General features: G+C 55.1%; 1 protein-coding gene across 4 annotated transcripts; it reads right to left on the reverse strand.

Moving 5' to 3' along the window:
• Positions 1-321: 321 nt before the first annotated feature.
• Positions 322-19,365, reverse strand: TRPM2 (transient receptor potential cation channel subfamily M member 2). 4 transcript variants are annotated; one of them, XM_062611164.1, is made up of 33 exons: positions 19,174-19,338; positions 17,649-17,915; positions 17,226-17,311; positions 16,582-16,750; positions 15,937-16,117; positions 15,380-15,546; positions 14,760-14,940; positions 13,879-13,940; positions 13,524-13,724; positions 13,048-13,150; positions 12,688-12,809; positions 11,251-11,601; positions 10,666-10,803; positions 9,703-9,832; positions 9,253-9,398; positions 8,976-9,088; positions 8,639-8,852; positions 7,976-8,094; positions 7,424-7,556; positions 7,119-7,290; positions 6,453-6,636; positions 5,998-6,179; positions 5,724-5,856; positions 5,518-5,605; positions 4,870-4,957; positions 4,557-4,708; positions 3,976-4,052; positions 3,783-3,884; positions 3,373-3,459; positions 3,082-3,187; positions 2,430-2,531; positions 1,906-2,022; positions 322-1,656 (listed from the first exon to the last, which is right to left on the reverse strand). In XM_062611164.1, the coding sequence occupies exons 2-33, from the start codon at positions 17,841-17,843 to the stop codon at positions 1,531-1,533; spliced, it is 4,527 nt and encodes a 1,508-aa protein (XP_062467148.1). In that variant the 5' UTR covers positions 17,844-17,915; positions 19,174-19,338; the 3' UTR covers positions 322-1,530. The 4 variants fall into 4 exon arrangements, with proteins under 4 accessions (XP_062467148.1, XP_062467144.1, XP_062467145.1 ...); XM_062611160.1 differs by lacking the exon at positions 17,649-17,915 and having other exon boundaries at positions 16,582-16,774; positions 17,238-17,311; positions 19,174-19,348; XM_062611161.1 differs by lacking the exon at positions 17,649-17,915 and having other exon boundaries at positions 19,174-19,348.
• Between the last annotated feature and the right edge of the window lie 565 nt (positions 19,366-19,930).

The raw sequence follows: 19,930 nt of genomic DNA on the forward strand, positions 1-19,930 counted from the left end.
TTGCCTCTTCCCTCCCCAGCCGGTCCCCTGGTCCTCGGCACAGCATGGTGAGGGGCCACCATGAGCAGACATTGAGCAGGCCAAGAGCAATGGGAGGAGGTACAGTGCCGCTGCTTTGGCACACAGCTGGCTTTCCAGCAGCTCCTCAAGTTGACTCAAAATGTGTCATATCATCTCTGCAGCGAGTATTTGGGGTATGATTCTGCAAGCAAAGTGAGTCTGTGCAACAAGAGCACTCAAACTAGGCTCATTTTGGAAGTGTGCTCCAAATGCAGCCTCCAGGAATGCTCCCTGATCAAACACCATAACAGACCACCAGCCTTTAGTTGTTTAATACATGGTTTATTGAGCTGGGTTGAATAAATTGCCAGTCTGACACCCACCCTTCCCTCGACAAGCCCCAGTGCATCACTGGTGAAACTGCAGTTGTGCTGTGGTGGCCACCACTGCGGGAAGGGTAGCCCTGGCTGGCCAGCGTCTAATCCACTGGGAGAGGGTGGGGGAACTGCAGTCCCACCCCAAGCAGTCTCAGGTATAATATGCGACCATGGGGCTGTTCTGGACTGTTGAGAGATGTCTCCACTGTGCCTTGTTCTCCCATGGCAGGCACAAAATAAGTGAGTGAGAGCAGAGATGTCTGGGATGGACAAAATGATGTCCTCTTTCCTATTTTTACCTGCCCAAGGGACCGCAAAGTATGGATCACCTGGGTCCCAGCAAGCTGTCCCTTTCCATCCAGGTGCCCAAGGGGATGGGGCAGGCAGGTGACATTTAGCTGGTGCCTTGGCTCAGACAGCAGGAAGTTCAGCTACAACATGGTGCTCAGCATACACATGCAGGATCACGTAACAGTATGGGACATGGGGACTGGACCTGTGTGGAGCTGTGAAACCATGGGTACATAAGCCAAGAGCATCTCACACCTTCACAAGTGCTGGATCACAGATCACGACCATGTTGTTATGTCTGAGCAACCAGAGATATGGGGACAGCTGCCACAGGACTGACTTGCATGACAGTTAGGACCTTTAGGTGTGAAAGATCCCAATCCTTCTCCAGGGCAATCATCCAGGAGCTGTGGTGATGGGGCTTCCAGGGAGCAGAGCAGGAGCAGGGGAGCAGAGGTGCCCTATGGATGTCCTGTGTAGAAGTGTGGTTGGGATTGACAAGTCTCCAGTGCCCACTCGGAAGCAAAGCACATGTAGGAACTGAGAGAAGGAACACCTTGCAGGAGCAGCCCTGTGGCTCTGCTTGGCCCAAGCCCTGGGCTAGTGCTGTGGTTGATGTGGAAGCACCAAGACACAGCCTGGGGCTGATCCTGGTGGCTCAGGTGACCAGGATGCTGTGTAGGTACTGCCCAAACAGCGCCTGTCCCCAGCTGGTGGGAAGGGGACAGAGACCTGCAATGCACATTCATGGAGGCAACCAAAGTATCTGGTCTCCAGTCTCACAGGTGAGCTGGGGTAGAGCTGCAGGTCCCAAGCAAAACCTGGTCTGGGGCAGCAGGAGCCCTGGCCTGTGTCTGAGAACTCAATAGTAGGCATTGAGGAGAGTTGAGACCTTGTGCAGGAGCTTCTTGTGGTTTGCATGCAGGGGGATCCTCTTGTCCAGCACCTGCCAGCGGATGCACAGCTCCGGATCACAGCCCTGAAGAAACTAGAAGGGGACCAGAGGCATCATGTATGCACTGCCAGTGAGGAGCCATGCCAGACATGCTCAACAGCACCTCCAGTGCCCAGCCCTTTCTTTCTGCGGCCCCTGTTGCAATGGCACCCCATATTCATCCCCATGTGCTTCCTCCACTGCATGCAGCTGGAGAACCCCAGTCCTATGGAAGGTGAGATGTGGGCCTGGAGATGTGGCTCCCCAGAGAGCTGGGTCAGGGAGTTGCAGAAAGACCCATACCGAGTTCAGCCGCTTCATCTCCACATCATTCTGGCTGCTGAAGTGCACGCTGACAGCGACTGTCTCAACCCAGGCATTATCTGTGTTGCGGGGGTCATCAAGATACCCCTTGTGTACCTGTGCACAGTGAAGGAGTGCAACATGAGCAGAGGCCTTAGTACCTTTCTAAGTGAACCAACAGGCAGTGATGGGGCATCGTGCCACAGATTGTTTGCTATTCTAGAGACCATCACCCTGTTACCACTGCACCTGGAGCTGTGGAGAGCAATCACAGCAGGCACAGACACTGGTGTGTGTGGCGGATCCCTGAGCTGCCTCCCTGCATGGTGCGAGACTATCACAGTGTGTTTCCACCTCCCCAAGCCATCCCTCCCCAGTGGGAGCACTGGCCAAGGGGTGATGCACCCTGCCCCTGTACCCTGGGGACACGCATGTGACCCTGTAGCACCATGATGTCCACATGTCCCTTTACTGTTGTGATGCCCACATGTCTCTGTACCACTGGGACACACACACGCTCCCACCTCAGTGCCTTGTTTCAGCAAGCTCTGGAACTGGGGCCAGAATTCCCGGCGCAGGATCCACTTCAGCTTTAGTGGCAATGTCTCACCTGGCTCCAGTGACCCCTGTGCCAAAGCAGATGTCAGACGTGGGACCTGCCATTAGCCCAGCCCAGCCTCCTCACTGGCACCAGCTTGGCTATCAGGCAGTTGCCACCACTGCAGAAGATGCCACAAGCTCTGGTGGGGAGAGCAATCAGCAGTGATTCCTCTTTCCTTCCCTTTTCCCCTCCCTCTCCCACCAGAAGTCCTCAGGTGTGCCCAGGCAGATATCTGAGTTTGCCTGATTCAGCCCTGGATTCATTCCTTTTCTGTTGAAGGACTCTCTGCCAATGGTTTCACATGCCCACATGAATGACATGTGAGAACTGAAGCCATGGGGGAGAAGCAGGAGGCAGTGGGTCAGGGTAAGGGTCCGCAACAGGACCACTGCTCACCCAGCACTGCTGGCATCACAGCTCCACATGCAAATGCTCTACAGGAAGGGCAGAGGTACCTCCTTGGACAAGGCTGTGTCTCCTGCCTGTGTTCTTCCCTTTTCTGCAGGACATCCAGCTCTCAGCTGGACCCATCTCCCCAGACCCTTCCACACCAGCTGGTTTCTACCAGCTCTTACCCCAGGCAGAGCCCAGACGTCCGACAGCGGGTACTGTGCTACAAGGACTTCCAGCATCTTCTTCAGGCTCTTCCTTATAATGGACCCATCCAAATTCCTCCTCCACCTGTGAGAGAGGCCCCTGTTATGCTGCAGCTGGACTCAACTCTCCCCTGCCCAGCAGTGGTTGAACAGGCAAGGGTGGGTTTTGCCAGGTCCTGGTCTCTCTCAGATGGCTCTGTGCCCCCTTTTCCATGCCACCTCCCCATCTGTGTCCTGGAGCAGGACACCTCTCTGTCCTCACACACTCACCGGGTCACAACGGGGTGCAGGGCATGGTTGGGACCAAAGCAGTGCAACCTCCCTCGGCCTCGCAGACCCGTCCTGCCCATGGGGTTCCTGGCAGGAAGAGAGCAAGTATGCTGTGATGGTGCCAGGGACCGTCTGTGCACCATGCTGATAAAAGCCCTGTACTGCTCCCCAGATTTCCCCCAGTGCACTGCACCTCTTCTGGACTCTGGAGTTTTTTGAAGGGCAAGGAGGGGAACAGTCATGAGGATGATGCATGCCATTATCCCTACCCCACCATTAGCTGTAGGGAAGTGGGAAGGGGATGAGTGCATATAGGCCATACTGAACTCTCTGTCTCTCTGGTGCTTTGCCTACAAACTGGCACCCCATCTCCCACGAAGTCCACCTGCCCCCATGGTGGATGCACTCACAGGGGCAGCCCATCCTGCACAGTGTAGAGGCCATGGAAGCTCTGCCGGTCGATTAGCCCGTCCATGGTGTTGTAGTTGATCTTCAGGAGAGACTCCAAGGAACTGGGGGGCAGGAGGCAGCCCGGCAGGGAGGGCTGGCTATGCCACCCAGGGGAAGGGGCAGAGGAGTAGGGAGCCACAGAGCGACACTCACAGGCTGAACGGGTCCTGCACAGCCATGTCCTTGTGCTCAGCAGAGTAAGTGGGAGGGTCGTATAGTGCAAAGTCCACCTGCAGAGCACATGGCATATCAGGGACCCTGGAGACGCTGTCTGCCCCAGTCCCATCCTCTGCCCAGCTTGTGGCATCACCTCCCGAGGAATGTAGGGCTCCAGGTCCTGCTTGGGGACTGAGCTCAGGGTCTTGGCTGGGGGGCTGGTGCCTCTCACTCATGCCCCTGTGGAAGCCAGTGCCAGATCCTGTCCCTGACCGTGAGCCAGCCCTGACTCAGGAATTGCAGAGGTAGGTGGCTGTACTCTCTGCTTCCTAACCAGTCATCACCAGGTATCCCTAGCATTGCAGATCCCAGAAGGAATGGTGCCTGTTCACCTCTCCTTCTCCCTTGCAGAGTCTCATAAGCTGCTCCAGGAACCCCCTTGTCCCAGGGCTGGGAACAACAGGAGCTCCCAAGTGTGACACAAGTGTGACACGGGGTCTGTTCTTCTTCCCATTGCCATGGGGATCTGCCCCATCGTGCCCCCTACCAGCCCTGCTGCCCAGGACCACAGCTCCTACCTCCCAGGGCACCTTCTCATCCGGCACAGGGAAGCGGCGGGTGTGGGACCCTGGGTACAGGAGGTTTCGGGCAAGCACATGGTATGGGGACTGGCTCTCCTCGGGTTTCCTCTCCAGGTCAAACTCCTTTGTCTCCAAGGCTTTGCCCGAGCCTGTGAGGCAGACACAGACAGTGAGGGCCTGCAAAGCAGGGTGCTGAGCCTGGTGCTGTGAACTGTGGCTCTGCAGAGGGGGCTGGCTGGGCTCCCCATGGGGATGCTGCTGATCCCTGGGCTCCCCCGGTGCTGCTGGGATGGAGATGGGTTCCGCTTACCCGCAGATGGCACACGCTCGCCTGCGCTGAATCCATGGTCCTGCAGCGCCTGCATTATCCACCTGAGGGCCTGTGCGCTCTGATGCACCTGTGTGTGAGAGGGGACGGTCACCACCCTCCCAGACCCTCACTGCACACCAGACTCCCTGCTCGTGTGGAACAGCTCCACAGCGAGGGGACAGAGAGTGCCCCATGTCCAGAGGTCTGGAGGGTCCTCCTGGGATAAGAGCTGGGTCAGATCTAACTGCTTGGGCGACCGTGGGAGCAGAGGCTTATCCCACCACTTTGCACATTCATCCTGTTCATTTTGGAATCAAACAGAACATTTCCCATAATGCTTTTTATCTCACATGTTATTGTTTTTACAGAATAACAGAATGGTTTGGGTTGGAAGGGACCTTAAAGCTCATCCAGTTCCAACCCCCTGCCACAGGAAGGGACACCTTCCACTAGACCAGGCTGCTCCAAGCCCCATCCAGCCTGGCCTTGAACACTGCCAGGGATGGGGCAGCCACCGCTTCTGTGGGAAACCTGTTCCTGTCTGAAGGGGCATTGATTTAAAGGAGCTCTCTCTTGTGCTCCAGGTCCGTTGACTCAGTCCCTAGAAAGCTCAACTTTCCTTACGTAGCTGCTCAGCTTTTGCCTCACCTGGTCTTCCACAGAGGTCAGCCTCTGCTCCACCAGCCCTGTCCTCTTCACCCGGTCCAAGTCCAACAGCTCTGCCAGTATGTCAACCCTGGAGGGACAGTGCAGAGAGGAACCCCCTCAGCAGCCACCCCTGCTCTGATCCCCTCTCCTCCCTGCCTGGGGCACTGGAGGACTGAAGTATGTCCCTGTCTCAGGAGTGCTGGTACCTCTGTGCAATGTCTCGAATCTTTTGCTCCATGTTCTGCTTCTCCTGGCACTGCTGGTTCTGCAGGTAATTCTCCTTCAGGTACATCTCCCAAGAGAGGAGGGCAGCTTCTTCGTTCTTCTCCAGCTTCTCTTCTGCCAGGGGAAGGAGTTGTCAGACCCTTGGGCACCCCAAAGCCCAGTAACACAGCCCAGACATCAAGCCACGTGCTTTGGTGCACAGTGCCATGCACCAGGGAGGGGGAGAAGGGCAGGAGGGGAGATGCTGGTCCTCACTGAGCTGCCTGTGGTACGTGGCTGGCCGGCGGAACAAGCCTTGCTGGACCAGGATCTGCAGGTGGTTGAGGAGGATGAAGGGTGGAGGTGCAGGCGGGCGGCCATGGTACTCCTCAATCAGGTCGTGCCGCTGGAACTTCCAGATCTGGTCTGTGTGCTGCTGGACCTGCTGGAAGGTGTAGCTGGGGCAGAGCCCCGGTGTCAGCCGTGCCATGGGGATGAGAGGGCACATAGTGTCCGTATAGTGCCCCAGCTCATACCAGGCTCCCTGATCAGCCCTGACCTGCACCTGCTTCTTCCACCATATCTATAGCCCCCCTCAAAGCACTCCTATGCTCTGGTCAGCATGTGCCCCAGGACCCTTATTGTGCTTTCTCAGTGTGCAGTGCCCTGGCCATGCCCAAGCCTGCAAACAAGGCTTCACTGTCAGGCCCATGGGGCCAGGTCAGACTCACTTGAACATGGCGATGAGGAGGTTGAGGAGGAGGATGTTGGTGAAGAGCAAGTAGAGGCACAATAAGATGACTGTCAGCCAGTCTGGGAAGATGGGTTTCTTGTTGTCCTCATTTGTCTCTGGGCACTTGGGCTTGTAGGGGTCAGTCCCATTAGGGCTGCACTGGTCGATGTTGAAGTTGACGCCTGCAAGGGAGCACAGCATGACTCACAGCAGTCAGCCCTTGTGGTGTCTCAGGGAGCACACTGTGCTCTCTGAAAGAGGCCAGCATCAAGGGAGCTTAGCACCAGACACAGATTTGACCTCAGATCTGAATCATGCCAGGTCCTCCACTCACTGCCACCAGCTTCGCAGCTGTGGCACTGAGCTGGGTAGACCCATGGCCTTGTGCATTTGCTAGTGTGCTCTCTTGACTGCTTGTGCAGGTGCAGTTCCTGGGTTTGCATTGGTGGCAACAGTCCCAGTGTGGTGGAGCAGGGCTCCATCCCCATGCCCTGTCATCTCTCCCTCCTGGCCTGATGTTGTTCCTGAAGAGGAGCCCTGTGCATGACTTCCACGGGCCAGAAAGGCAGGAGCTGGACACGCTGCGACATGAGCTTGGTATTCCTCAGCCTTGTCACAGCCACTCTGATCGTGCCACATGCAGTCACAGGCCACTGTCCCTTACCATCGATGTAGGAGGGAATCTGACCGAAGATGGTCAGGTAGGAGTGGTAGACCACGCCACGGAAAAGCCACTCCACACGTTCCTCATTGTGAATCAGGATGGCCTGCTTGGCAACCCCAAAGGACACAACCCACACTGCCAGCAGGAAGAGGAAGAAGAAGACATCCTTCATCTGCAAAAAACAAAGGGGAAACAAAACTGTCCCAGAGCAAGCCCCACTCCAGCATCAGATTAGGGTGACACTGGTGGCAGGCATCCAGCTGCTGTAGCTGATCATCCCTGGCAGGATGGAGGAGAGCTCTCACCATGCGCTTCACAATGATGATCTTGGGCCCCAGCGTTTTACTGACTGTGAAAATGTGCATCAGACGCAGGCAGAAAATGATAAAAGCCAGTGACAGGATGATGCGCCCGGGATACAAAGTTGATGGGATCAGCCTGGGCACAGAAGAGAGGAAAGGGAACATCTCAGTGTCACCAGTGTTGGCCTTTCTCTGATCTCACAGCATTACATTTCTGCAGTACCAGTGAGTTTCCCAACCAGGTTGAGGGTTGGACTAGATGATCTTTTGAGGTCCCTTCCAACCCTTAGGATTCTGTGATTCTGTGAAAAGACCTTTAAGATCATCAAGTCCAACCATTACCCCAGCACTGCCAAGACCACCACTAAAGCATATCACTGAGGGCCTCATCTACATGTTTTTTGAACACTTACAGGGACGGTGATGCCACCACTTCCCTGGGAAGCCATCCTCATTGGCCTTTGAAGATATTGCAATTAAAAAATGTGCACAAATCTCACACTGGTTTTGTAGCCTGCAGCTGTGGCTTGAGCCACAAGTGGCTCTGCAACTTACCTGCAAGTCAGCCCTGTGATAAAGACTAGGATGGCGCAGATGTCCAACCTATTCCAGAAGTCCTTGAAGTACAGGGAAGCCATTTTCACAACTCCAAACCCATCTGGATCATGCAACAGCTGTTGGGAAGAGAAGAGGAATTGGTATTTCAGTGAAAGCCTTGTTAGATACTCACGTGCCTTGTGGTGGGGAGGGACCACATAGACCTACTGCCATCACTGGACCCTCTTGCTTACCCAAAGTTAACCTTTTCTACGGGGTGATTCGGAGATTTGGATATAGAAGGAGCATGGGGATAGACAAAGATATGGGGCATTTTAGTCAGGTGAAGAAAAGCATTGAGATGCTGAAGCAAACTGAATATCAAGCAAAGCCTGGAAATAAATGCCCAAGGAAAGAGGTGGTCCTTCCAGCTCCTAATGTTTTCAGCTCAAAACAGCATGTGTTTCTACAGGTACCCAGCCAGGCCAGACACAGCCAAGAAGGCTCTCTGGCCTCAGAAATGGGGGGATCTGGCAGTCCCTTGTGCTGGCACCTCTGTGAACGGATGGTGACATAAGAAGGAACTTAGGAACATGAGCTACATAGGACCTTCCATAAGCACACAGAGGGTGTCTCTTCCTCATCTCATCTCCTCAGCCCCTGTTTCTGCCTGCCGCATACCTGTCGGGTCTCCTCGCACACTAGGGAGAAGAGCCAGAAGTAGAGGAGGTACTCCCACCAGGACGGCACTGGCTGGAAGTCAACCATCAGGACATAGGCAAAAAGCAGGAGGAAGGTGAAGTAAGAGAGTATGTTCATGTGGAAGATGACGACAGGCGCTGTGAAGAAGGCTCGGAGCCGTGTCAGGCAGCCCATTGGCTGCAGCCTCTTCTCCCTGTGAGGAAGAGGGGCTCAGCTGCCCAGGAAGATGCCACAGCAGTTTCTCCCAGCCAGCTGCAGGGCGAGGCTGGAGGAAATCTGTGCCTTGGTGCACACATGCCCCAGCAGCGAGAAGTACCTGAAGGTGATGAGGCCGGTGTAGAGAAGTGGGAAGAACAACATGCATGCAATAACCCGCCAAAGCCCATTGTCCACACACATCTTCCCCCACCAGACTTTGGTTAGAAAGGCCTGTGAGGAGGGAGAAAGGGGAGCACTGGTTACAGGACCAAGCCTGCCTGCCTGTCAGAATGGGGCTGAAGGACAGAGCCCCACTGCTGCCAACAAGGAACCCTGGATCAGTGGCAGGGGACACTTAGGCACTTCTCCTCCGTGCACCACTGCTGGGAACCCACCTGGACACCCCCATGGGACACAAAATTCATGTTCTTGGCCTCCAATGCCAGCTGCAGGCAGGTTGTCTTCCCCCAGGCCTCAGAGACACGGGTAAGAAGCTTCTGGGCTCTCTCTTCATCCTTGCGGTAGCAGTCTGTGAACACACCTGGCCAGGCAGGTACCAGGGAGACACGCCTGAGCTGCTGGACCATCTTGGCGCTCAGAAAGGTGCCACAGAGCCACCCTTTTCAGCAGGATCTGGACACTACACCACACAGTGGCACCCTCTGTGCTCCCATCACGCAGGCACAGCCCTCGCAGCCCCACCGCCCCAACCTTGATGAGGGGTTCCCCATTTGGCATCACTGACCACAGACACCCCTCACTCCAGACACCTCCTGCACAAAGCCAGCCAGCCCTCCCTGCGGGGTGCAAGAGCAGCTCCGTGTTGCTGACTCCCTCCTGCTCACCAATTGCCTTCCTCTCATACTCCTCAGCCAGAGCCATCATGTCCTCGGTGGTGTCTGTGTCTTCCTCCTCCTTGGCCAGTTCCTTCAGGATTTTGCTGCAGGCCAGCGCGGCCGCCATGCAGTCCTGGCTCTGGAGCAGAAGAGGCCAGAGAGAGCATGGGGATCTGCGTCCTGTCCTGCAGGTCCCACTAGTCCTGCCAAGCCCTCCACAGCTCCCACAGGGAAGGAAGGAGGATGTCCCAAGCAGACTGCTGCTCAGTGTGGACAGCTTGCTGTGAGCTGTGTTCCTCTCTGGGTGCAGGGGCAGTAGGAAACCTACTGCCATGGGGAATCTGGGGTTAACCATGCTCTCCTTGTGGAAAGCCTTGAGTGATGGGACGGTGTGACTGCATGGCATGGTCACTATGCTGCCAGCCACTCTGCTTCTGTGTTTAAACTGGGGTGCTGTTTATGGAGGGAAGCCTTCTCCAGCTACCGTGCCCCTGTGTCCTGCCTGCAGTGTACTGAACCCTCTCTCAGGTTTTGGAAGGAAGAGCACACTTCTGGCCCAGCACATCACCTCTGCCTACAGCATGTATTTTCATAGCATCATAGAACCACAGAACTGTTTGGGCTGGAAAGGACCCTGAAGATCATCTAATCCCAACCCCATGCAATTGGCATGGACACTTTTGACTAGACCAGGTTTATCAAAGCTCCGTCCAACTTCCTGCCCTTGAACACTGCCAGGGATGGGGCATCCTTGGCTGGGAAGGGAGGGATCTTGCCTCATGGTGTGGCTGGGGATGAACACCAGGCTCAGCAGCTGTCTCACATTTGGCTGTGGGTCAGGCTCGGGCACTGCCATGGGCCAGCTCGCCTGTTGCCACAAATCCCAGCAGATGCAATATTTCCTTTTGGGCCTGGGAGGTTTGGCTCCATCTGAGCCTCTCAGCTCGGACCAGCAGCTCTGGGCTGTGATACCTGGGCCCAGATGATTTCTGCCAGCTCCTTGTGGTTCTGGACCACAGCCCAGATAAGCAGGTCACGGACTGGGTCCATGGTGAAGGTGGCTCGGCCAGCAGAGCGCTTGTAGAGGGACCGGAGACTTGAGCCCTGGACCTGCAAGGCACGCAAGGTCAGAGCTGCTCCCCACCAAGCAGCTGCAGAGAGCAGACAGCCCCTCAACACAAAGCCACTCCTGACCCCTGAGTGCCTGCTTCCTCCATGCACGGAAGGGCTTTTGCTGCAGGGTGGCCAAGCGGGATGGCTGCCTGGAAATGCAGGGCCAGGATCATGTGGGGATGTGCCCAGCCTGTCTAGTGCACCCACCCCACTGGGTCCTGCCCACCAGCATCACAAGCACACACGGTGTTGCCAGTGTAGGAAGGTGGGAGTCACACCTTGAATAGGGGGCAGAAGACTTGGATAGGGCTTTAAGGGTCTTTGAGTGAGATTCTTGAGCAGGCAAGAAGACAGACACCCAGCTGCAACCCCCAGGATGGCTTCTTGAGCCCACTTTCTCCTCCCAGATGCAACCCTGCCACCACATCACCTGGAGATACGTACGTTCAGATTGATGTGTGGGACAGGGATGGAGAGCCGGGGCCGCTCTGTGTGCTTGGGCTTGGGGTAGAGAGGCTGTGTGGAGCAGCCCAGCAGCTCCCGCAGCACCTGGGAGACATGGTGCAGTTGGATTCTTGGCATTTTGGAGCTGGCCGTGTGCTCTCTCTCCTCCAGCAGAACCTTCTGCAGCTTGCTGTGGAACAGGCAGGATGGTGCCATGTTGTCGTAGAGGTAAACCAGGGTGTCCCAGGTGACAAACTCCTTGAGGCGCACTCCCTGCTCCAGGAACAGCTTCACAAACTCTGGCTTGTTGGAGATCAGGGCGGCCGCCATCACGGGGTGGAGATCTGCTGGCTGGCAGGCCAGAGGAGAGGTGAGGGTCTCCATGGCCACAGAGCAGGATTTCACCATGCTCCTCACTCAGGGGGAAGATTTTACCCCTGAGCACACAAGGAGCTTCTGGGTGTGAGAGCAGATGGGAGGTACTGGGGCTTGTGGGGCATCTAAGAGAGAGGGTTAGTATGTCCTCTCCTCTCAGCTGCCTGCCCCGATGGCCACCCAGTTCAGCCTTTGTGGGGTTTTTCTTTCCAAGGCAACCTTTGTGTGTGTCCAGAAATGAAAGCAAGCCCCATGGGTAAGGGGCTACACGTTTATCCTGGCAGGAAGGTACCTGCTGACCTTATGACACAGCTTCGCTTCAGCTTTTCATACCAGCCACAATGGTCCAGGGCTGCAGTGTATGTAGCAGCCCTGGCCTGCATCAGCTAATCTGAGAGCCTGCCTTGTCCTCCCTTTCTGACAAAGCTGTGGATCTCTCTTGAGCTGTGTAGCTTTACACAGTTACTAGCTCCCACCAGCCCTTCCCAGTCCCACAAAAGGTATGGGGGCTGCCATAACCTCACCTGTTGAATGAAACAGGAAAATCGCTTCCAAGTCCCACAGCCCCATCAGAAAGGACAGACATCCCTGCTTAGCTTTGGCTTCCCAACAGCAGGATCCGGTGTGGGCTGGCAGACTGGCTCATGCTGCTCACTGCCCCACTCTAGTGAGGTTTAAGCAGCGGAGCACCAGGTCGGTTGAGAAGAGTTTGACAATGTGGTGTGAGCAGCAAGAGGTATTTTTGGCTCTGAGTTGGTGGATCATCTTTAAAAAGGCAGTGGTTTTGACTAAAATACCAGTCATCTTTGTTAAAACAAATAGGACCTTTACAAGTAATGATTTGCAGGGTGTGCTCACCTCTGCTTTGGATGTTTGAGGGCACTTCTGAAAACAAAACAGATTAAGACCCCCTGGCAATGTAGTGGGAGTTTAGGGTCCAAAAGCAATGCCCTCACAAACTGTCCTTAGGCACAGCTGAGGTACCCGCAATACCCACAGTCCGCAAGTGGGACCTGACAAGCTGTAAGCCTGACCGGAGCAGTAGCACAGGTACTGCCTTACCTTCCACTCGTGGTCATCTGTGAAGATCTCACTGCGAGCAATGTCCACCCTGTTCCAGGCCACAGCTAACCTCAGCTGGTAGTCCCAGTTCTCACGACCGAAATTGTCCTGGTTTCGGGATGCTGCATGCAGAGAGCATGTGTTAGAACAGAGGATCGTTTACATGGTGAGAAGATACCACCTGGAAGCCCCCTTGGAGGCCTGGCCTTCTGGGATAAGTATCTCTCCACAATCAGCTCAGCATCACGGTTTTGGGGACCTCTCTGGTGACCCCATAAGTCGAGCAGCTGCAGGAGGTGACTTGTGACCTCCATCTCATTCATCTCACCCCGTCCTCCCAGGCAGCTCCCCACCCCTCACCTTTGAACAGGGCCTGAAGGATGGCCACATCCACGTCCTGCTGGCCATATTTGCCGTCTCTGAAAATGGTCAGGAGCTGCCGGCTCCGCACTATGTCTTGGATCTACAAGGAGAGCCATGGGCAAGCGATCAGCAGCTGCATCTCCTCCCTGATGGTTCCCGCAGCCTCTATCCTGTGTGGGGCAATTCCTTACTCATCTTGGGTTGTCTGCAGACCCTCTGTATCTCCCAGCCTGGCTGGGGTCAATCCCAATTGGTACCTCTGCCCAAAGGGAGCAGTCGTGGAGGAGCAGAGCTTGAGCCCTTTGGGTGCCCACCAGGACATTGCTGAGCATGGCTGGGGAAGATGGAGGGTTGGAAGAGATGAGCCTAAACTTCACACTGGGAGCCTTCCTAGTCACAGGTAAGGAGCCCTGGGGTCCCCTTCGATCTCCACAAGCTCAGTGAGAGGAGCTGTCTGCCTGCACGAGGCTCACCTTCTTGGTCCACTCCACCACTCTGCCCTCAGTGAATTGCTCATAGGTGTCCTGGAAGAACACGCTCAGCTTCTGCCTGATCAAGGCAATGGTTATCTTGGGCACAGGCAGGCTGGCCACTTGTGCGATGACATCGGCCACACGCCCAGACCCTTCCACAATCACACAGGGGGTCCCATTGGTGATGGCGTTGTAGATGGTCTGCAACAGAGCGGGGAGGCTGGTCCTTAGTCCTGCCCAGAGACCGGCAGATCCTCTCTGAGAGCCACCCTGCTACTCTGCAGCACTCCTGCAGCTGGTGTGGCACCATGTGTGACACCTAAAAGCAGCATCCCGTGCAGGAGTAGTTCCTTACGTCAAGTGTCCCTGGGCCTCCTTCCAGCACCACGCACACAATGGGGATCCTGATGGCAACGCCTGCAAGGAAGCAGAGCCCGGGATCACTTCCCTGTGGGGCACACTGCCATGCACCTGAATGCGGTCCCCTCCGAGCAGTGGGATGTGAAAGGCAAGGTGTGAATGTGAAAGGCACATGGGGGAGTGTGTGTACACACGTGTTAGAGCAGAGGATCATCTACAGACAAGAAGATACCACCAGGGAGCCCCCTTTGAGGCCTGGCCCATTGGGATAAACAACTCTCCCTGATCAGCTCAGCATCACAAGCTTTGGGGACCCTTTTGTGGCCTGATAAGTCAATCAGTTGGCTCTTTGGTTTGTATCACTGAGGAACTGGGTTCCACATTTATCATGACAATCCTCTCAAAATCCTTGTCTGGATCCTTCAGGGAAGCCACAGCCTCCCCTCTGAACAGAGGCCAGGATGGGCACCCATTATCAGCCTTCTAGTGCCTAAAGGGGTCAACAAGAAATCTGGAGAGGGGCTTTTTACAAGGGCCTGTAGTGACAGGACAAGGGGGAATGGCTTTGGGCTGAAAAACGGTAGATTTAGATTTGACACAAGGGAAAAATCCCTCCCTGTGGGGGTGGTGAGGCCCTGGCACAGGTTGCCCAGAGAAGCTGTGGCTGCCCCATCCCTGGCTGTGCTCAAGGCCAGGTTGGACAGGGCTTGGAGCAACCTGGTCTAGTGGAAGGTGTCCCTGGCCATGGCAGGGGGTTGGAACTGGATGAGCTTTAAGGTCCCTTCCAACCAAAACCATTCTGTGATTTTACCAATGGATGACCCATCCCACCTTGCGCCCTTCCCTGCCTCAGACCTGGATATGTGTCACTGTTACCTCCTTTCACCTTGGTCTGCTCTGAAATGAACTTCTCCAGTCTGGTCCTCAGGGGGATTTCCACCCCATACCTCCCGTGAGTCCCGTCATCCACCAGGATGAAGTGGGAGTGGTTGCTGTCCAGGCATGACAGGCTGCCTTGGTTCTCCTCATCCAGTACATACTCAGCTGGAAAGCCACCCTGTAAGATGCAGAAGGAGAGACTCTGGAAGAAGCCTGCAGAGGAGCACCAGATGCCCAGAGCAACCAGCCTGTGGGACAGGAACAGGCCAGCATGTGGGACAGGAGCAGTCTGGCCAAACAGCCATTCGTGTCCCCCCTGCAGTCCTCATGTCAGCTTTGCCCTTTTCTTCTCTGTCTCTGTTCCACCTGCCCTCACACCCACAAAGGCCCTCCCAGGAGAAGGGCAGCACCTATAGAAGACACTGGGTAGGGTAAAGGGGCTTCTCAGCAAATACCAGGCTGGGATCATCACTCCTCCTGGCGCAGCTGGGTTTTACCAGGGCTGCCAGCCACAAGCACATCTCAAAGCACCCATTCCCACCACAGTCCTTGGCAGGGCTTCCCCAGCAGACCAAGCACAGGCAAAGCAGATGCAGCGCTGGCTCTGCCTGGCTCACCATGGGGCAGATGAGGCTCTCCCGGTTGTACACGGTCCCCCAGGTGGCTATGCCGATGGTGACAATCTCGCTGTCCTTGTGGCCACAGCTCAGTGTGAAGTCTCGCACCGCCTCTCCCACCTGTTTCATCACACCAGCATGGGACCCCCCTGTGATGATCCAGGCCCCTGGGGGTCAGAGACAGGCTTGGGAAGGGAGAAGCTCTGCTCACAGCAATCTCCTGGCATCCCCCTGTACAGCTGCAGGAACACCTTGGAGATGCTCCATCTCCCAGAAGGTGTCTTGCCTGCCCACTACAGCAAGCCCAGGCAGCGGAGGAGATGCCTTCTTTAGCACAGTGCTGCATCTGAAGCCCAGCTCTTTGTGAACTTGTTTGCAGTGATTGAGTAAGAAGAGTCCATTTCGGGGGGTGGCAGACCAGATGGTGACCTACAGGCTTTCTGGGCCAACTCAGTATCCCCAGAGCAGCCCAATTCACTGAACACAGTGAGTTAGCCATAGCCAGATGATGGGCCCCTCTCCCACTTCAATCAAAGGGGAGCCTCTGCATCTCTTACCAGTGGTCTGGGCCACTTTGACTAGCCCTTGCCGGAAGATGTTCTTCAGCCTTGGTTTCATAATGAAGTTTTTGGCTCCCCCGGTGACTGAGATGAGCAGGTTGGGTGCATCGAGGTCCCAGTGATGTGTCATGAGGTGGTAGATGACCCATGGAGGGGTATCTGAGGAGACGCGTACATACTGCAAAAAAGGGAGCATAAAAGTGTTTTGGGTAAAAACAACAGGGTCAGAGTAACAAGGCATCTCCACCACAAGCCTCCTGTCCCAGGGAAGAACCAGGGGCTTCCCATGCCATTTTCCCAGCAGAGTCCTGCGCTGTTGCCCCAGGTCTTTGTACATGACCATGCTCCAAATCGCTTCCCTGGGACTGTGCATTCCAAAGACAAACCTAAGGACAAGGAATAGCACTCCTTACAGCATGAAGGTTAGGCTCATGGTTTCAGAAATGGATTTGGTACAGGGCTGGGAGAGAGGAGGGTTCCTGTCCCAACCCCCTTCTTCTGCTTGGGTCAGTGTTGCCCTTGGAGCATTTCCACAATTCCCTATCCTCCTCCCATCCAGGAGGGGAATACTTGCATCTCATCTGCCATGGCAAGACCTGGACACTGTCTCCCCATGCACAACAGACAGAAAAACCAGATGACCTTTCCCATCTTCTGTCCCAGGCCTCTGAAGTGGATATCACCGAAGGTGTCTGTTGGCATTTCCCGGATATGCGTTCTGGGGTCCCATTCCTTCCCCAGGAAGATGGGAGGTTTGGCAGCATCTTCCAGGTGCTGTTCCCTGAGGTAGCCACACTCACACACGATCCTCCTGGAATACACACCACCAGCTTTGCTGGAAACCGGCTAAAGCTGGAAGGCAAAGCCCAGCTGGGCCACCTCCCTCAGCCCAGGCAAGAGGCACTGGTGTTCTCATTAAGAACACCAGAAGCACCAGCATCTCCCACCCAGCCCATTATCCAGCTCAAAGCTTGTGCAGAAACAAAGATGTTTTGGGGGAAACTTAAAAAAAAAGGTATTTCCACCTGTAGAGATTTAGGGGAGAAATATTAAGGTTGCTCTGGGTGAAGTTTGAATGGAAATGACTGAGCATTAAAATATCAGAAAGGCTGCTCATGGGACATCGGATATCAGCCATGCGCTGACACACAGTAGGGTGAAGAACCAGTGCAAAAGGAATTTGTGACCCCCCTTGGCACCAGCTCCCTTGACAGAAAAGTGGGATTTTCTGGTGCTGTAGCTTTGTCACAAACACCCCTCCTGCTTTCCTGGACTGTCTGACTTACCCAGAATCTGACGTCTGGGAGCTTTCGACAAAGTAGGTGCACTCTTTCTTCCGGATGTTCTCAGGAATCCATGAGATGAGGTTTTCCTGAGGGAGCAGGAAGAGCAGCAAGAGGTCAGGATTTCTGCAAAGGGCAGAAGTTACATCAGGGGCTAGAAACTCTGGTGCTTGGAGCAGATCTGAGTGCTTCTTTTGATGTGAAAGCAAGCTCCATCGCTATCTGCAAGGACAAAGCCAGGTGTAGCCACAGGACAAGAGATGAGTGCTGGACATTTACCTCAGATGTCTGGGGTTTGTCTGCCTGCCCCTAAAACTAAAGTGATCTGTTATTAATGTTCCCATTAATGAGTCCCTAGATAACTCATTAATATTTTTCCATCATGTGTGGGCAATCATCCCCTCTTTCAGCACCTCCTGAACTTGCCTTTTCATTGCTGCTGCTGGGGAAATGGGCCTTCCGCCTGCTTTTTGAGACACTGCTACTGCTCTGCTGGAGGTTGGGGACCACCTCGAAGTCACTCATCTTCCTGGGGTGGGTGGCAGGGTCATCTCCTCTCTCGGAGCACACCTTGTTCAGTTCAGAGGGGAGCACCTTGGTGCACCGGCCACGCATGGCCATGGCTGCTGTGTCCTGAACCACTCAGCCTCCTCACTCCTGTTCCTAGGATGGGAGGTTCTGAACATCTCCATCCTGAGTGCAGCAGGAAAGAAAAAGGTTACCCATGAACATAAAGCACTGAGGCACCCTTTCCATCGTTCCTGGTAAGAGAGGAGTCCATGGGACACCTGCTGGATCCTTGCCATGGTCCTGACACAGGGGCCACATGAGTGGTGAACCAGGCTTACTGTGTATCACGCTGCCCCAGGGAAGCCCATCAGCCTCTGCACATTTACCCCATCACACTCTGCCCAGCAGCTCCACTGCCTGACCATCGGGCTGCTCCACTACCTGGCTGTCCATCAGTCCAGGGTTCTCCTCACTTCATCCCCACTGCAGGCAGCTGTGACATTTCTGGCAGCAGGGACAGCAGCAACCAGGTCCCAACACAAGTACACAGCCTCAGTTACCTTAGGAGCCAGATTTTGGCAGACTGGTTTTCTGCATCAGCACAACCCACCACAGATCTGATTGCTGGAGAAAGAGCTGTCAAAACAAGGTCAAACACACCCTTAGTTCTTGTTCCCGGTCCTCCAGGGCAAGGAGGCTGGTGGGGTTTGGGACATGGCCACAGGCAGCTCATAAGCCCATGCAGGAGGGTTCTCACACCAGGTCTTCCATGGGCACCCCCAGGGTGAACAACTGTGCTGACAAAAACCCAGAATCACAGAATCCCAGACTGGTTTGGGTTGAAGGGGACCTTAAAGCTCATCCAGTTCCAGCCCCCTGCCATGGGCAGGGACACCTTCCACTAGACCAGACTGCTCCAAGCCCTGTCCAACCTGGCCTTGAACACTGCCAGGGATGGGGCAGCCACAGCTTCTCTGGGCAACCTGTGCCAGCACCTCAGCACCCTCACAGGAAAGGATTTCTTCCTAATGTCAAATCTAAATCTACCATTTTTCAGTCCAAAGCCATTCCCCCTTGTCCTATCACTACAGGCCCTTGTAAAAAGCCCCTCTCCGGATTTTCTGTCACTCCTTTAGGCAATAGAGCTGCCCTAAGGTCTCCCTGGAGCCTTCCCTTCTCCAGGCTGAATACCTGCTCTTAAGGCTTGTGGCCAAGGGCAGAGCATCTTCAGAAGCACCCACTGCCTTCCTCCATCCCCCCTCCATGAGAGGGGGCTGCAACCCCGAGGGACCAGGCCTGCCCCACTGCAGGCACCACAGGGACCCTCATCCCAGGGGTCACCTCTCAGCTGCACAGGGTGGTCACAGAACTGATCAGGACAGCCCTGACCGCAGCGCTGAGCACACGAACCATGCCCACCCCCCTGCCAGCCTGCCTGTACCTTGCCCACAGCATCCTCCGGCCGCATCACCAGCTTCTCCGCTCCTGTCCTAGGGATTCAGCCCCGTGTCTGTCTCCTCAGGCGGGTCATTTTGTCACTGGAGGCACAGGCAGCGAGCGGAGAGCAGGGCAGAGCTGCCTGCAGAGAGGAGGAGATGGCAGGAGGCTGGTAGCTTCCCAGCGAATCAGGCTGCAGCAGCAGTCCCTGCTGAGCTGCTGCGGGCCCGAGTGTGCTGGAGCGGCTGAGTCACGCTCCCGCTGCCTGCAGCAGTGATCTCCTCCCACTGCCACCAGCCCCACATGGGGCAGATGCCTGCAACCGAGTCCCTGAGGCAGATAACACCTTCCCGGGGGGCTCCAGGGATGAAGGGGCTCCAGCACTCGGGTGCTGTTGAAAAGCAGCAGCAGCTCTGATGGAGGTTTGGGTTCGTCACAGGCTTGGCAAGTGTGATGAGAAATCCCTTCCTTAACTGTCAATTCTGATCAGGCTATAGTAGGAAAGCATCCATCCTGATACAGTGGAAGGTGTGATTCTGTGATATATATATATATATATATATATATATATATATATATGTATTAGTTATACACTGTGATGTGATGAGGTAGTGGAATTTTACTGGAGAATTTTGGTATTGTTCATGCTTAAGTAAAAGAAACAAAAGGACACCCTGGCCCTGGAAAGAAGAACTTTCCTTCTGGGAAGCTTTGAGCAGTCCATGAAAACCATGGACTGTTTTTCCATAAAGCATAACATA

Source organism: Pezoporus occidentalis, unplaced genomic scaffold (assembly GCF_034315485.1).
Source record: "Pezoporus occidentalis ecotype Australia unplaced genomic scaffold, CSIRO_AGI_Poc_V1 ctg151, whole genome shotgun sequence".
Classification (NCBI taxonomy): Eukaryota; Metazoa; Chordata; class Aves; order Psittaciformes; family Psittacidae; genus Pezoporus; species Pezoporus occidentalis.